The 18,944-nt window shown below is 39.6% G+C and overlaps 1 protein-coding gene across 1 annotated transcript in view; it reads right to left on the bottom strand.

The window, feature by feature from the left end:
- Nucleotides 1–18,944, bottom strand: part of SEPTIN7 (septin 7) — a 69,270-nt gene that overhangs the window by 42,159 nt on the left and 8,167 nt on the right. Inside the window, exons 2-3 of the mRNA XM_031554057.1 lie at nt 17,647–17,651; nt 14,766–14,868 (exon numbers count right to left, since the gene is read on the bottom strand). Coding sequence (XP_031409917.1) covers nt 14,766–14,868; nt 17,647–17,651 — 108 coding nt within the window. The remainder of the gene's footprint in view (nt 1–14,765; nt 14,869–17,646; nt 17,652–18,944) is intronic.

The raw sequence follows: 18,944 nt of genomic DNA on the forward strand, positions 1-18,944 counted from the left end.
TTTTCCATCCTGATCTGGAAGTCTGGGATGCTACTCAGAATATACCCCCAGCGATTCAGGAGGAGACAGACAGATTGCTCCTCCTCCATCTGAACTGTCACAAGTCCATGGAACTGGACGGGCTACACCCTCACGTGCTGAGGGAGCTGGTGTGGGTGATTGCCGAGCCCTTCTCGGCCATCTATCAGTGCTCCTGGTTAACTGGAGAGGTCCTGGAGGATTGGAGGCTTGCTGATGCGACTCCCATCTACAAGAAGGGCTGTAAGGAGAACCCAGGGAACTACAGGCCTCTTAGCCTGACCTTGGTATCAGGGAAAGTTATGGAGCAAATCACATGGCACGTGCGTGGTGTCCAGGGCATCAGGCCCAGCCAGCACGGGTTCATGAAAGGCAGGTTGTGCTTGACCTACCTCATCTCCTTCTATGACTGGGTGACCAGACTGGTACATGAGGGAAGGGCTGTTGATGTAGTCTACCTAGACTTCAGCAAAGCCTTTGACACAGTCTCTCACAAGCTTCTTCTGGGGAAACTGGCTGCCCTAGGTTGTACAGGTATACACTTCTTTGGGTAAGGAACTGGCTATAGGACCATGCCCTATATAGACATGTGCCCAACGGGTAGTGGTTAATGGAGTTAAGTCCAGCTGGTGACCCGTTTCAAGTGGTGTCCCCCAGGGGTTGGTACTGGAGCCCATCTTGTTTAATATCTCTACTGATATCCTAGATGAGGGGAGTGAGTGCACCCTCAGTAAGTTTGCAGGTGACACCAAGTTGGGAGGTAGTGTTAATCTGCCTGAGGGTAGGGAGGCCCTTCAGAGGGATCTAGATAAGCTGGATGGCTGGGCTGAGATGAATGGGATGAGGTTCAACAAGGCCAAGTGCTGGGTCCTGCACTTTGGTCACAACAACCCCATGTAGTGTTATAGGCTTGGGGATGAGTGGCTGGGTGACTGTGAAGAGGAAAGGGACTTGGGGGCGGTGGTTGATGCTATTCAGCAAGATGTGGAAGACAGAAACCCTTCAGGCATGTGCTGTTTTAAAAATATTTTTTTTTATCCATGAGAACTCAACATAAATTTTGCAAATCAGAATTTACTGCACCTCAAAACTAAGCAGCAATCAAGTTCTCTTTGCCTTATACTTTCAACCTCTCAGTACCTTCCCACCTGAGAATATCTAGTCCTTACTTTCTCCCAGAATAGCTTCAAGAGCCATAGCTTGTGCTTGCTTCTAGAAGCAGACTAATGTGAAGCTACACATATGTTCTGACATATGCAGTACTGTGTTACAAAACGTGGAAAGAGCTGAAGATGTTTTTGAATACCCAGTAATAAAAAGCCTTCTGGAAAGGATCCAAAGTACATCAACAACAAGCTCCGCTCAGAAATCTCAGAAACAAGATCTCTGGACGTGAAAGGGTGCTATGTGTACCCAGCCGTGGTGCTATGAAACAGCTCCTTGAGCAGAGCAGGTAGCAAGGCACAAGGGCCTTTAACTTCCATTCTCAGCTGAACAAACATCATCTGCGCACATTTCAACTGAAAAGTTATAAAGGATCCTTTACAGAAAGAGATTTTTTCATTACAGCATTATTTTCTTAGCCGGGCAATAAAGATTGCCAAAATGTAACAATGTACCCAAACCTATGCTGAACTCAGCTCAGGACACTTCACATAAAAAGTCAAAAAGGAAATTTTAGGAAGCAAACTGAGACCGTGGTTCCTGACAAGCAGCAGCTGTTTATTTCTCTCTTCATAAAGAAACAGCAACAGTCAGTAACATTTCTTGAGGCAGTCGTGTCCCATCGCTCAGACAATACTTCAAGCACTGGTATGAGCTCCACGGATCTCTCACATCACAGAACAGGAACCTTAAAGAAGGATACTTCATGGGAAAACTCACAGGAGAGGGAATATATAGCAAGCACTGACAACCTAAATTTGGCACATACGCCCACTTCCCTAAAAGATGCCACAATCTACATGATTTTTAACTGTGTCAAAGTGAATTCTCTGTATTCTCTGCAGAGTTTGAAGTGCTAGAGGCTCCCAAACTGTTATCCAGTAATGACCAGCCTCAGATTTGATCTCAAGCATGCTGGTAGCCATTGCTGTTGGAACAATACACCCACCTGAAGGAAACAAGCAGCTTATAAGAATCTTACATGATTCAATAAAATAGGGGCTCTCTTCACAGAATGGCCAGGGTTGGAAGGGACCTCAAGGATCATGAATCTCCAACCCCCCGCCACATGCAGGGCCACCAACCTCCACATTCAGCTAGAGAAGGGCTGATTCCACAGAGCACCAGTATAAACAGCACAACGGCAACTATGAAATGTGAACAAGCTGTGAAACGCCTCCCAAAGCAGGGCAAAATGCAGACTGTATCTATTCATAACCAAAAAGCTAGGCCCAGAGTGCTTATTTTTCAACTCAGCAAATTGAAGATAACCTAACCTTAGAAAGAGATCCAAACTAACCCACTTACAAACATGTAAGCAAGGAAAGAACACAACAGAACATAAAAATCATTACATTTATTAGAATAATCTATATTGACAAAAGTCTCACAGCTTTGCATGTTGAAATCAGACTCATTCACATAAGAACTACCATTAGACTACATAAAGCTGAAGAACAAATACTGTTGTTGCTCCTTATTTTTTAAGTAGAACCTCAAGTAGTCCAAATATCTGCAAAATTCATAAAGCAGTTCCTGAGTCAGTTTTGTTTCATCCAGTTATTTGAATGCTTGCCATTTGACATCTATCAACCAAAGCAGATAAATTAAGTCAAAAATGTGAAAAACAGTTCAAACCACAGTCTAACAGCATACATAACAGATAAAAGCCACATCCTTTTATTTGCTGCACAAACTGGAAGAGCTGTGATACTTCATGCCAATATGCTGCAATTTAAGGGATACCAAAGACTAAAATCTAATCTGATTATCCAGTCCCAACTCATTTGTTTGCAGTCAGTACAGAAATCTCATCATGAAGCAGTATAAAAACATTACACATTAGGGAAAGGATCCAAGTGCACAAAGCTGTGTACTTGACAAAACACTGTTCATTTATTATTTAATTTTCCAACTAACAAACCAACTTTACCTGCTAATGGAATTCATAACTAATGAGAATTTGATGAAGTAATGCAACCTCTTTTGTAGCAAGAGTAAATTTAAAGCACACAGATTTTGCAGATCACTAACAGAAGACCTTTTCCTGCAGTGATAACTGTTTTCATTCATTAGCTTCAGTTGCTCAGGAAGAACTGAGAGACAAAACATAACCTTGAAATAACTGTATAAATCAAGCCTTACGCACTCTGGGCACCTCAGACTACAATAAGCTACAGATGGAAAAGTTCTGTAAGGCCACGATGGAGTAAGGGAACGCAAAAAGCTACCCTTATCAATTCAGAAACCTACATACAGGAAGAGATGAGGTGTAGCAGGCAATGAGGCCAAAGGCGAAAAGATCATGAGCTGCAAGGTCTGTTATCATCAGTTTCTCTAAAGCTCATCAACTGGCCACAAAAGCTAGCGCTGTGAAACATACTTGAGCTGTGGGAGGATTCCTTTTCCTTCCTCAAGCTAATGCCTTCCTTAGCTGCCTTCACACAGGCTTCAGAGCACATGGAAAAAAGGTGGTTAGCATTTTGTTCAGTACTATTTCTTACCTTCTCAGAAGAATCACGCTAACAAAGTTATCTTCAGCAAGAAGTGCCACATACTGAATGTCTACAAGAAGGTGACATCATTTAATTCCTAACTCTGGCTTTCTTGCTGGAAGCAAGAAAGAAAGGTTCACCGCAAACCTGAATTACCATTTCAGAGGTTTGTAGGTTTCTCCAGTCCTTTGCCAGACGCCTAAGATACAGAAATCCTGGCAACCAAAATGTAACAAGCTGAGAAGGCAAATATCCCTAATTACAATTAAACTCTAATGTTTTATTACTCGGCACTGGTGAGGCCTCATCTCAAGTACTGTGTTCAGTTTGGGGCACCTCAGTACAGAAAGGACACAGAGGTGCTGGAGCAGGTCCAAAGAAGGGCAACAAGGCTTGTGAAGGGCTTGGAGAATGTGGCCTGTGAGGAGAGACTGAAGGAACTGGGGCTGTTTAGTCTGGGGAAGAGGAGGCTGAGGGGAGACCTTATTGCTCCCTTCAAATACCTGAAAGGTGATTGCAGCAGAGCGAGGTTGGTCTCTTCTCACTGGCGACAGGTGACAGGATGAGGGGAAACGGCCTCAAGCTGTGCCAGGGGAGGTTTAGGTTGGATATCAGGAAAAACCTCTTCACAGAAAGGGTTGTAAAGTGCTGCAATAGGCTCCCCAGGGAGGTGGTTGAGTCACCATCCCTGGATGTGTTTAAAAACAGTTTGGATGTGGTGCTCAGGGATATGGTTTAGCAGAAGGAGAGTTAGGGTAGGATGGGTAGGTTGTGGTTGGACTCAATGATCTTGATGGTCTTTTCCAACCCGAGCAATTCTATGATTCTGTGTTTCTAACCTCTCTACAGGTCATTAATGAAAAAAAGCACCCATATATTATGCAAGATTTAAGCAAGCTGATGATCAGTGCAAGTTCATCCTCAGATCCTTAGAAGAGCTCCTTCTGAGACTAACTTGTGCCATCCTATATGGAGACAGTGCTATTTTTACTGCAGGGTATTTATTGCCTCAATTGCTCAAAGGGTTCTTTGTCAGACTTATTTCTTACGAAGCATTTTCTGGGGGTTTTAAAATAAAAAAAAATACTGCTTTATCAATGGAAAATGTAAATAGCTCGTAAGGAAAGCAGTGAAGAAAAAAATAACAGGAAACAGACAGTAAACTTTCTCATACCTTCACCAAGCACAAACAGATGTTAAAAGAATTGCTGACTTTCAAGACAAACACAAAAGTTTACTCAGAAAATCCGTATCTGCCTTTCAACTCTGCAGGACAAACTCAAAGTCTCCTCGTGGGAAGGCAATGCAGACATGAAAAGAAATTAATGAATTAGAGTTTAATAAAGATATTAATTGAATGCAATGAAGATTACCACCATAGTGTTTGAGGTAGTGTTTTATACATGAAAATTCAACCAGCTCTTCACTAGAATACTGTAGCATTGGTCAACCACACAAAAGAACTTCAGAATATTCTTGAGATTACCTCATTTGTAACAAACATCAGCATATGCAGCCCACTACACTTGGGACAATAGTTCAAAACTGTTCAACTCTGTGAACCGTTCTTCTGACTGGCAAAAAGCAGATCCTTGAGAACCTTTCCATCACAGTGAAACAACAGAATGTTTTGTTGCATCACAGGCAAGTAATGTTCAGGGGAAAAAAATAAAAAGTCCCCAGATCTTAGGTAAGAACAGATCAGTTACAGTAAGATGCAAAATATTGGAACAAACAATGGATTTCACTTCCAAAACACACAGTTCCCCAATGTGTTTTTCAACATGAAACATTATAGTGAAAATAGGGCAACGTGGATCAAGGTAGCAGCAATAACCAATGCATGTACATAATTATTCTCATTCTTGCATTCGATGCTTAAATCTGTGCCTGTTCAGCTTATCAAGTGTGACCAACTACCTGTCTGATAATCACAATGTTTTTCAGCATTTTTCAGTGGTTTGTTTTGCAGTTCTTCACTTCCACGCAATGCCTGCTAGTCTCTTCTGGAAAATGCTCCACAAACATTCCAACAACTGCCATCAGACACTGATTTACTATTCAGCTGCCTGTGTCTACCTACAGAAAACAGACCAGAGATTCAGGATCAGCCTATAAATTCAAAACCTAACAGATGACGACTTCAGACTGCAAAATTGCTATTTACAAGAGAACAGCAGCTTACAGTTAGAGAGTCCTCTGGGAATGCTTTAGGTTCTTTACAAGCAACCGAGCAGTTACCTTACACAGAAAACAGCACAGCTCACGTGCCCCAGGTACAAGACCACAGCCAGGTACTGCACAACCAACTTGCTACCCTTACCCTGTTCCATTTCTCTGGGTCCTTCAGTTGTGTTTCTTTCCATTCTGAGAGAGGCCAACAGTCTAACATCCATTAACCACAGCCTATTTTTGCCTTTCTAGAGAACCATCCGCATCATGAACAACACTTGGTTTTCGTTCATGGAAATATCTGAATGATGTAAGTTGCATTAGCTTCGGCACGTTCCAAGTTTTGCTACAAGTTGTCAGCATAATTTCTGGCTCAAAGCCTCATCAATGACAAGCACTAAGCAAAGACTGCTTGTGAAAAAAGTTTTTCGGGGCCCACCCTAAAAACAAAAAATCTTAGTTCCTTCTTTCTATTAAGCCTGAAGTATGTTATCACAGAATCACAGAGTGGCCAGGGTTGGAAGGACCTCAAGGATCATGAATCTCCAACCCCCTGCCACACGCAGGGCCACCAACCTCCACATTTAATACCAGCCCAGGCTGCCCAGGACCCCATCCAACCTGGCCTTGAACACCTCCAGGGACGAGGCACCATGACACACTTTATAGAGATTATATTAACACAGTGACAGAAATCCACCACCATTTCAAGATGAAGTTTAAGAATTCTCCCATTTGCATTTTCAGTACAAGTAATAAAATAAATTGAAAAGCTGGGATGGAAATTAAGGTCAACAATCCAAACAAAAATTAATCTGACGTTACAGTCAGTAACCTTTCTCTTCTTCAAGTATTGATAAACCTGAATAGTCTGGCTTAGCTATCATACTACAGTAAGTGGCTGGAGAAAACAGGCTACAATAGCACCAGACCAGAAGTGAAGGGAAATTCTTCTTAGAATATGTTGATTCTCATCAATAAAAATAATTCTAGACAAGAGTAGGGCATAAACTAACTCATCATAAACATGCTCAGAAGCTTCAAAGAAAAGCACCAAAAACATGCGTGCAATAGCCTCACCACACACAGTCACTGGAGAAATGAACAAAATCTAGCAGCTCTGAATGGAGTCACAGTGAAGCTATGACTTGCTCTTGCAAAGTCAGCCCAAGGGAAAACACGGCTACAGCAAATCAGAAGAATCACATTTAACAGAGCACTGTGGATTTACTACAATTGGAAGTTTGGACCACAAATATTCCATCCAAGAATATCACTTTGGTCACAAAGTTAACCTGTTCATTCATGAAGCTTGCTGCATTTCTTGATACAGCAAGCAAGTCTAACACAGCCAACAGGAAGAGACACTTTCAATCCATACAGCACGGAAAGAAAAAAAAAAAAAAGAACAAGACTTCTGCTTTGAACCTCTCTCCAGGCTTGTGGCAATGATGGCCCAAAAAGCAGTCCAATAATAACAGTCACCTGATAATCCAAAGATACTGGAAACAATACTAACCTGACAGCATTCCAACACATCATTACTTACAAGATGGGCAACATTTAGATCATACCCTGCCAGTACACAAGAGCTCAGGATGGATTTTGAGAGTAGAATCAAATGTCAGCCACCTGATAAACAGCTTCAGAAGCTGAACATATCCACCAGTAAGGCATTTTCTTTAAGACATGTTTAAGTTTACTTGTTACACTAAACACCTCTGCATCCAGCTATCTACAATAGCTTGTCTGGAACATCGTGCAATGATGTTAAACTTAAGAGGCCCAGCTTTATTCATTTCAGTTAAATTGTAATTTATAAACCTGTAACCAACACGAACCAGATTCAAATGCTCATCTCACCATAACAAACAGAAGCATGGTAATATGAAATACCAGCATGCATGTTTGTGTACGTGCACACAAGTACAGACAAGGACAACTTTTTCATTTTATTTCTACAAAAAAAGAGGTGAGCTAACATAAGGAAAATAATCTAAAGAAAAATATTTATCTACAGACATGGAAAAAGTTACAAAGGACTTGAAAACAGCTAGCACTAGGAAAAGTGTATATAAGTGCTGAAGAACTCTACATCTTAAAAAGATCGTGAAGATGGCACCTACACAGTGCACAGCACAGCATCTCAGTAGGTTCTCATGGAATTCTCTGGACCCACCTATCAGAAATCCAATTTTAAGTATGGATAGAAGCAAAAGAATTCGTAAGATGATGAGAGACTGACAAGGAAATGCAATGTCAAACAGGAAAAAAGAAGTGTTTTTCAAAGAGTTATCATTTATTTGAAGAAATAAAAGCCAAATGGATTACAGGCAGCTTTTGCCAGATGTTGAGATCGCAGCCACACCGTTTGGTGGAAGTCCCTTCCCTCAAAACCCGTGCCAGGATGCAAACAAACAGAAAAGTACAACAGAAATCAGGCTTTGACCAAAATGCTGCCATAGCAAGAAAATATTCAGTTCAGTTTAAATACACCCAGCAGGGTGCCACCTTACTTCTCAAAACAATATTTTAATACAATAATATGTAGCATTTAAAATGAGCCATCAGGTCTCTGCAGCCACATGGATGCAAACTTCACAAACGTAAGCAAAAGTACCAAATGTCCCTGGCCTTAGCCAGGGCATCCAGGAACAGACACCAAGCTTTAGTTGGTTTTCACACAACCTACTCACAGAAAATGGCATCCAAACAGTGAAGAAAGAAAATAAAAATCAAGAGGCTATTTGAAAGCTGCACAGTGAGCACTACAATTCCAGCTAACGTTGGAAATTGCTAAGTTAAAGAAATCGAGAATTGAAGAGCAATTATTTTAAATACCAGTTTCACTGCTTAGCTCTTCTAGTCTATTAGCACTTATGTGCAAGCCTTATGTGTTGCACAGTGAGTATGGGGCAGGCTTAAAAGGAGTTTAACAAAAATAGGTTATAAAAGTAGGGTTTTTTAATTTTCCATTATGGATTGATTAAGAAAAACAATGCTATGAGCAACTTGTGAGTACTTGAAGAGCCATGGTTTCTAGATAAGCTTAAATATTTAGACTGACTTTCAGCAACACTAAATTTCAGCAATAATACAGCGTAGAAAGTTTCTCTTCCTCCACCAGGTTTTGGTCTTACCACAGCACTAGAAATGGAGGATGCAAAGTACTACAGAAGAGGTGAGAAGGGCAAACACACTGCAAATGTCTGGGTTTCACTGCTCTACAAAGGAAAAACAAAAAAGAGGATGAGACAAGAACTATTTGAAGCCAAGCAGCTGCGTGAACGAACACTTCCAAGTTCCCGCCTAAAAGTAACTCAGTGGAAGAGCGTAAGCTCAGATTAGTGACCTTCCACACATCGAAGCAATACAGCCCTCTTTGCCACACCTCCAGAGTTCATCTGTTCTCCCTTCCCCAAGAAACCCCGACAGTTATTTCCACAAAAAGCAGTGATGTGCTCGCTAGTGAGGCGTTACTCCATCCACAGAAATTATTTCCAAGGAACGTGGCACCTCTAGGAATCCCCTGGCTCCCTACCACACTCCATCAATTTTCTGCACCTTTCATTTTTATGTCTGCTAAGTTCTCCTGAGTTCAGCATGTTTTGCTTCAGGGTGGGACAGGGGTCTCACCCGTTATGTGCAAGCAGTTAGTTATGCATTTTAACACTCTGGAGGATCATCACTGCAACACTGGATCCACATAACTTGTATGTTAAATGCAATCATTTTTCTTATTTCTGCACCTCAGTGAAGATCCTGGCAACAGAATGCCTGAATTGAATACTCTATTTCTTCACTACTCCTAGGAAGTCAAACAGGAAGGAGTTACCAAAGCCCAAACATGCACTTGAATAGTATGGCAGAAGAAAAACAATGTAAAATCTTACTAAAGAATATTTCAATACATAGCTAAATGACAATTGGGAACATCCTCCAGAGGGGTACTGTCAATCCACGTGTTATTTTGCACTCAATTCTTCTTCCTATCCTTTACTGAACGGCTTCTATCCCACCTATGAGGCACAGCTGGGAAGGAAGGGCATCGCATTGGCAAAGAACAAGTACACATGAGCATCTCAGGCAGTTGCTACACCTGTTGGTCTCATAAAACCAGACAGTGAACAGAAGGGTAATTCTAATCAGAACACAATCCATCATCAGAAAAATACTACTATTATACCAGTCTTCTCCAGGGACCAGTAAAGGCATTTTTCTCAAAAGTAACTTCAAGTCCTGCAAAATACAGCCTTTCCATTTGTGTCCAAGCCAAAAAGCAATGTTTAAACCAAAACATTTTAAAGCTCGCATATAATTACAAACAAAACACCATCGCAGTACAGTGTGATATTTTCCTTTAAGTTGTAATCCACAGGTGATGTACAAGACTAAAGCAACAATTAGAAAACAAAACAGTCAATTTGCTACAGGAAAGGATTAAAAACTGCCTTCATAGTCAAAACTACCAAACAGATGGTCGAGAAATAGGAACTGAGAAGAAAGGTCCTCTGCAAAGTCACTTGCCTGTAGGGGGTTTTGCACACATTGCAGCTCAGATGAGTTTTTTCCAACAAACCTTAGAAGTCCAACTGCTAAAAAGCATCATTAAACTCAAACACCTCAAAGCACACTGCTCTAAGAAAAGCCACCTCAAAAAATTAAGCTCAAGTACCTGGAGACTGTAGGTAAAAAGAATTCTAGAATAAATTACGACTTGGTATCTTCCTGAACCTCAGTTCAAATCACTTGTTACCAGCATCATTTCTGTACAAGAGCAACTGAAGAGGGATTTCCTGATGCAGCCCTTTGAAGAAAGAGAGCAAAAAGAAACTATTTGCTCCACACCTCTCACTACACTGAAACAAAAATCAAACAAACAAAATAAAAAAAAACAGAACTCACTTGGTACTTAAATACCTGTAATTATATCAGTAAGCAAAAAAACACAAATTCATAGTTGAGATTTTCTTCAACTGCGAGCTACAATCTAGAGTTGTGTTACTTCTGGAAGTTTTCTTGTGAGTCTGACTTTGGCAGGTACTTTCCTTGGTAAGGAAAAAAAAAACAGAAAAATAGAGACTGCACTCTTGATACCATACAGACCACGCATTTATCTTGGACCCTCAAACATTTCAACACCTATCTCTTTTTTATGAGATTACATGGGGTTATCTTGAAAAGAGCCTGCAGAGACTAAGTTGACAATTCTTCCACTGGTGAGATTTCAATATGCAAGACGTAGAATTAGCTGCTTTATAAAATCATTTGAATGTCTTCTTTTGAAAGCATCAGGGTTTAAACTTTCAGTGCCTATTTCTGCCTGCTTGACATCCTATCCTCAAAAAGGTTCTTAGTGTCCATTCTACAAATGCAAGTGTCAGAAATAGCATTATTTCATGTGAAATACTGATCAGCCCTTTAGAATACATCTATTACAGGATTAAAACCTTCCTGGGACCATTAAACAAAACAATGTCCAAATCACAGCCCATCAGCCTGTTTGTAGACCCAGTTTGTAGGCCCTGGAGCCTACAAAGAGGAGGGGAATAAACTCTTTGAAAGGGTAGATAAGAGCTGGACAAGGGGAAATGGTTTTAAGTTGAAGGAGGGAAGATTTAGGTTGGATGTCAGAGGGAAATTCTTTACAGAGAGAGTGGTGAGGTGCTGGAACAGCTGCCCAGAGAGGCTGTGGATGCCCCATCCATCCCTGGAGGTGTTCAAGGCCAGATTGGATGGGCCCTGGGGCAGCCTGGGCTGGTATTAGATGGGGAGGCTGGTGGTCCTGCATGTGGCAGGGGGCTGGAGATTCATGATCCTTGAGGTCCTTTCCAACCCAAACCATTCTGTGATCACATAGGAATAAGAAGGGCTATATCTCAGTCTTCAGTTTCTTAAGAAAATTTTAGAAACACTACCAAAAGAAGCAACTGAATTTAGAGAAAACATGACTATAGTTAATGAGGCTGAAGAACTGAAACGCTTATAATGGCTAAACTGTAACAGGAATTGGAATTACTCTGCAAAGTTAACTTTTCAATGATATTTAAAACACCAAATGTGAAACATTTTTTACATCAGCTGTTTATAAGTACTTCATAAACAGTTACATTTAATGCAAACACCAGAACACTTGAGAATTAGCAACTACACTTCCAGAAAATACTTCACTAGAAATAAGCTCACTGCACAAAATCTGGGCTTGGACCAAATTACAGGACAGCATGCTGCCCCACGTGGCTGAAATGGAGCCCTTCCCAAAGCTACGCCCCAAGCACCTTCCAAAGCTTCAACAAGGAGTATTCACATCCTGAATCCACTCCAGAAAACATAGGCCAGGTTCTTCAGCAACCACTGGGCCTTATGTTCAGTGTTTTCTGCAACATCACATGCCCAGCACAAACACAAGAAGCAAGGTGACTTCACTGCTCGCAGTGGGGATACAGGCACTGACACTGGACAGAATCTGCAAAACTGACCTTCCTGACAAATTTCTTATTGAAACAAGAAGTTTGGATTTGTTGGATACTGCACTTAATACATTTTCAGAGGAAAACGTTATAAAGAGGTAAACTGAAATCTGAAGTGTAACTGTACAACTAACCATACTGACAAGTCCCTCCAGAACACCAATCCACTGACTTTTTACAGAACACATTTCAGGACAAAGAAGCCATGTGTCTTGCTGTATAAACCCTGTAAGCTCTATTGACAATCCCAGACTAAATGAACAACTATCAGTATCTATGGAAATGCACATTAAAGCCTCCCAAACACCTGAAAACTGCTGGATACAGAGATGGCAGATCCCAAACGAGCTCTTCCTTGGATCTGTTTACCAAACTGATTTTTCACTTCAGAACAGCTAACTCACTGACATTGAAGTACCTATAAATAAAGCAGAACCAGCAGATTTGTTCAATCTGCAAAGAGGCAGCAATGCAGACATGACTCCTGGCAACAGAAAAGAGCAAGAGAGTATTTTAGATTTTCAAGAAGAGATGATGCAGTTCTTCGCTAATCAGCACCGACCAGAAACAGAACAGAACAGTGCTAAAACTTTCAAATCTGAATATGCACACTACAGGACATTCCATTAACTATTAGTAAATTTTATCCTACTGGCAGCCAAAGACTGCAAGCCTACATTAGCTCACACTACCTCAAAGCATGAACACAGCAGTAGTTAATCACTTGAATTAAACTGCATGTTGGAGTTCAACATTTGTAAGAAGCATTCAGTAAAATGCAAACTATCTCATGTTCATAGTTAAAATGGATGTATCTTTTCAGCACCAGTTACCCTGGAATTTCCCACCCAAAAATACTCCCTCACACACACACAAGCTACTAGTATGAAGAGATCATGTACTATTTGGTTCCAACACACACGTCCACACACAGACCTTCTGTACTCGAGGTATGGTAAAAATCAACACTCAAATGTAAAAGACTACTGACGATTCCCTGAGTGAGCTTGCAGAAAATTTAACAGATTTGTTCACAAATGAAATTAAATTTTAATACTACACACAAAAACAGTACTAAACATAGAAGTAGTAACCAAGTTTTCTAGTCAAAATCATCTTTTCCATCAACTCTTCTTCTCAAAAGACATTTTCTACAGTTTCTCTAAATGCAACTGCATTAGTCTACACTACAGACAAAAGACCACAAATTTAAATTCACCCACTTCCTACAGTTCTAATATATGTCATTATTTGTGCTTTAAGTGACTTGATTCTTGCAAGATTGAAACAATGAAGAGCAAATTACAGCCCATTTTGGCTTAAACTTGAAGACAGTTTTTCCTTCCCATTCACCAAGAGCAGAAAACCCTATTTTATTCTAAACAGTAGATTTCTGTAACAAATGAATTCTGTAGTTGGATGCTAGATTACAAAGGGACTTCTAGTTCCAAAATAATTAAAAAAAAAACAACTCAGATTTTAAAATGTTCACTTTGTAATCAATAGAAAATAACTGAACTACAAGATTTCATCAATTTGACCTTTGTTTCTAACTTTGTCAGCAGTACTTTTATGTAACATGTACATAATGACTGCACAGCATGTCCACTGTATTGATGACAAAACAAAGCATTAAAGCTACCCAAATTACAGAAGACAAAGGCAGGCATCAAGAAAGAGACAGATGGCTATTACAAAATTATTTTGTGTTGTTTTGACCATTACCATGACAAAATTTAATTACATAACCAGTACATATGCTTCAGTACCAAACTGTAATAATGATCTACTACCATACTAATACTCAGATGAGAATAAAAGGGAAATCAGATGTCTTATCAAAGCAGATAACTACTGGGGTGATCACTGACACCTAAATGAATCATTATGTCCAGCACTTTTTATCCATACCAACTACAGTTTCAAATTGCCTGTAGTCCATAGGGAACCCACTGTTTACATTTGGTTTTCATTGCAACCATACAAACTAGAAAGGTTTGTTTAAATTAAAGCTTTGATTTTGTACCACAGCTTTGTGGCCACAGAAACGTAGAATACACTGGATATGGTCAAGTGGCAGGATCTAACTCTGCATTTGGATTCTCATGCTGCATTCGCCGTTGTAAAAGCAGCTCCATTTTTATGCAGATGAAAATGTGAGCTCAAATCCCTTCTATTCTGTGATACATGCAAGTCATATTTTAGACAAGACCCACAGCAGTCCTTTTTTTTTTAAGATTATATAAACTGCAGAGTTCTTATTCTTTGTTTTAATCCTTATCTACCTGCATAAGACACGTTCTTTTTGAACACTCTAGATCTAACAGTCAAGAAGACAAAGATGCTGGTTTTCTTTTGAAAGCAAAATAAAATTTAACATGATAATGTATGTGTTAGAACTATGTCAACATCCAGAGATTACTGCTCAGTGAATAAGGAAACTTACCTACTACCATGAGTGTGAACTCAAATCCTCTCTTCACAGACTTCCGGTAAACTTGATTTGGAAGATTTGCAAACCCCACATATCCTTCAAGGTTCTTCTGTTGCTAAGACAAGAGATATTCACAAGTTTAAGAAGCTTCCAACTTCTTAGTGGGATTGTATGTTCTTAGAACCCAAAAAGGCAATGTCTGTCCTACAACTCTCAACATCCTGACCTGCATGCATCAAAGACAGAGCAAGGTACTGCAGCAACATCCAGTAGTCTCGCACAGAGAGTGAGCTGTGTTAACACTATGCTGTGTTAACACACAAGCACAACAGTGTACAAGTACAAACATTGAAAACTTTGTTCCAAAACTCATTTGAAACACAGGCAAGTTGTAGGAGTATATTCTTGTGCGTCTTGGTGGAAATGCCCTAATATTTCTGGGGCTAACTTGATGCACTCTCCTTCTGCATCACACAGCTAGAGGCCCTTATTAATCCCTTTGTGGTCAGTCTATGCCCAGTATTTGAAAATGTAGCACAGGTTTCCACAACCCCTTCACAAATGTAAAACTTCAGTTGCCCTTTACTGTCATTCATAATATTGTCCTACTACGAAAAGAGATGAGAATTTCGGATGCTAGCCATTATTTTTTCTCACCACTAAAATGAAAATGTTGGGGGTATTTAAAATGCTGCTCCCTCGCTGTCCTAGAACTGGCAATCCTCCAGACATCAGCCATGTTACTTTCAAACTATTCTTCTAGCAGAATCCTAGAAATGTGTTTGATGATGAAACTGGTCTGAGGATCTTCTTATGAGACACAGCAGTTCAGCTCTCTTTTACAGAAAAGGTGAGAATACTTTTGACAACACAGCTGTCTACTGAAAGCAACACCAGACACTGTTTTATATGGAACAGTGGCTTTAAAACAGTAGATTATGTCCAACCAAAGATGACAGAATGTGACTTGATGTTGCCTCAATTTCACAGTTTAAGAGTTACACGCATTCAGAGTTGAAGCACTGTCTGCCAATTTGAATTCCCCTCTCCAAGACTAGTTTCAATAGGACAGAGATTCTATGAAAACCCACACACAAATCTGTTCTACTACAGGCACTACTGCCTTAGAACTTGACTGTATGGGATGGAGTACAGTTGATTTAAATTTGTACATGGTTGACTCGTGCTTATTTGGATGCTTTTCCTAAATACTGAAATAAACAGGGAAAAAACCCAACATGTTCACAGTACTAACTCCTATACTTCAAAAGAAAATGTTTTTTAATTAAAGCAAGCATCCTAGTATGTAGCAAGTATAGAAAAATGCTATCCTTTCTCAATACACACAATGCCCTAAGAACTAGCTTATTTGCAATCCTAAGACACTAGTCTATTAATTAATTTTGTTTAAACTGCCATAACTGCTATCTCCATTCGGCAGAGAAATCATTATTCTCAATGAAGGCTACATCACCACGACACAAACTCACTGATGGCACCAGTGTAAGTAAATCTGAAGAGGCTGAATTTAGCAGAACTGCTTAGGAAAGAAAGATTTAATCCTAATACTACATGATTATCTGTTCTCATTTAATGATAACATAATGCATTAATTGCCTTCCCATTTTTAAAAAGGCAGTGTCTTTTAATTAATTCATACAGAATAAGAGGAATATTAAATGACAGCCTGCTAAAGCTAGGTATTATAGCTTCAAGTTCAAACACACACAGAAACAGATGTCAGTACTCCAAATGTGTGATTTTCACCTTTTGTCATCAAGAAATTCTCACAAATTCTATTGTGATTTTTGTTTCATCTCAGTCTCAAGGCTCATCTGAAAAGTTTTAGAAGATTTGAGTTCTTGACTTTTTTTTTTTAATTAATTCAAAGTTTGTTTTACTTTTCTAATCTATCACTACAACACGTGAGAAATATTATCAGCTATGTTCTAACAAGCTAAACAGGAGCCAATGCTTCAGAGATAGCAACTCTCACTTGTTGGATGTTCCTTAAGTTATGAAAAAGTTCCTCAATAGGGCAGGTTCTTAATAACTATTAAATATATGTAATTGCTATTTATCCCACAAGATATAAAACAATCATATTCAGACACTCCTTACAGTTCTACTTGCCAATTTGCACATACGTTTTAATGTAAGCCATTCTTACCAGAAACTATTCTTAAGCAAAAGAATAACTGTTGCTTTGATTACATTGTTCTTATTTCCTTTCATTCTCCTTTACAAAGAATTGCACACCTGGAATGGTATTACTACTAAGAGTTTTAAGAAATCAGAAAATGAAATGCCAAACAAGACTAGACAGCAACTTTCAGCTTGTTTGCTCTGCTAAGCGGATGTATCATGTTTACATTCACAATTTGTTTTAATTCAAACAAAATAGAGATGTCACTAAACAAAAGGATGTATGAAGTGTCAAATCTGAATGCCATGTTTAACTCAAGGACTTATATTCCATCAACAGGAAAGAGCCTTTGTAAAAACCAAAATCAGTTGTCAAGTTCGAGTTTCTGGAAAGCCAACACCGACTAAAATTGGCACTTTCACTGTACTGACTTGGAAAAGATCTGATTTGTTCACACACCTTCTACTTCTAAACAAACCAAAAAATAGGAGGAGTCAAATTTCTTAGACTCCTCCAACAACTTATAAATAAATTATTACTTTTTTTGTTGTTGTTGAAGCATTACCTTCCAATGCACGGATCATAGTGCAGGGCAAGACTTCACGTCTCCAACACTTACCAGAGGGCCTCCTTAGCTTTCATCCCTTCCTGACTTTCACCCAGCTCAGTTCAATTCCCTTACTAAAGCCTCACCATTTACTGTGTTTCACAAAAATTGTAATATGTCATCATCAACGTGATACTTACAGCTACTTTGTAAACAATGCATTTCCATCATTTCCAGTGTTGAAGACATCGATTGAACACATCCAAAAGTAGATTGGTGGAACAAGGAATTAGAGCCATTGCAGCAAGGAGCCCATGCAGGTACAGCAGCAATCCAGGAAGAGGAACGGGTAGCATGAGGAGAGAAAGAAAAAGAAAAAGTTACTTACATTTGATCAACAAAGTTACTCACTATTCTTTTAATCTCGTATGCTTAGTGCACAGTGCTTCATAAAACAGTGATTTGGTCTGTTTTAAAGAGATGCTTCATCTCACAGCAGTGAGCTAAACAACCTTCACACCATTTTCCAACACAAGCAGTTATTCAACAGTCCTTTTTATTCTAGTTGTGCAGTGTGCTTTCAATCATCAGATGCTATCCCACAACAGACTCAAGGGCATTTGTTTTCTTCATAGGTGCACACCACAATACATAATCCCACTTCACCGTGCTATTGCACATTATTTTTTAAGAGTGGAAAAGGTACAAAGATCAAAGCCATCATCATCATAAATATCTCTGAGGGTTTTGTATTTCTGTAAAATTTCCACATTCACTGAAGAGCACCAATTCACTTCTGAGTATTAATGCAAACTCTGACATTGGTTGGACAGACAGAAAATAAAGAACAAAATTAGGGTGCAAAAGTGAAGTGTTTGCTCAGCATCACTTAACTATGGGTAACAAGAGATCCACACTAGCTCTCCAACAAAGCACTTAGAGTAACTATAACAACCATAAAAACCATAACATAAATTCTCTTCACATTTCTGAGTTTTTGGTTTTGTTTTTTTTTTTCCTCCACTAAGCATCTTCCGGTGCTTGACAGTTCCATGACAATGATATAAGAGAGAAGAAGAAAAAAATATCTTATCATGTTGTAAGACTGCAATCACTGATGCTTCTAAGCCCTAACATTCAATTTTTAACTATTTACATACTCTCAGGGGCTCTGAGCCTATTTCTAGAAGATTGACACCACCATGGATACTAGCTCAGAGCAGCCCTGAGGTTCCCTGTCTCTTCTGCTATCTAGCAGGATGCATGCCTTTGGCTTTTGCGTTCCCCTCATAGCCTATCAGTGCCCATAGCCACAAGATCTCCCTCTGATTCACTCCACATTGTTAAATGGAGGACTTTCCCATTTTTGAAATAATTGCCTCCTGTTAGTTAGCTGGCACATCTGCGTCAGGAAACAGCCTTAATAACCCACCATACTTTAAGGAGGAGCAGCAGTTTCATGCTTCTGATCACCTCTGCAGCTCTTCTGCAACATTCC

The sequence above is a fragment of the Meleagris gallopavo genome, chromosome 6 (assembly GCF_000146605.3).
Source record: "Meleagris gallopavo isolate NT-WF06-2002-E0010 breed Aviagen turkey brand Nicholas breeding stock chromosome 6, Turkey_5.1, whole genome shotgun sequence".
Lineage (NCBI taxonomy): Eukaryota > Metazoa > Chordata > Aves > Galliformes > Phasianidae > Meleagris > Meleagris gallopavo.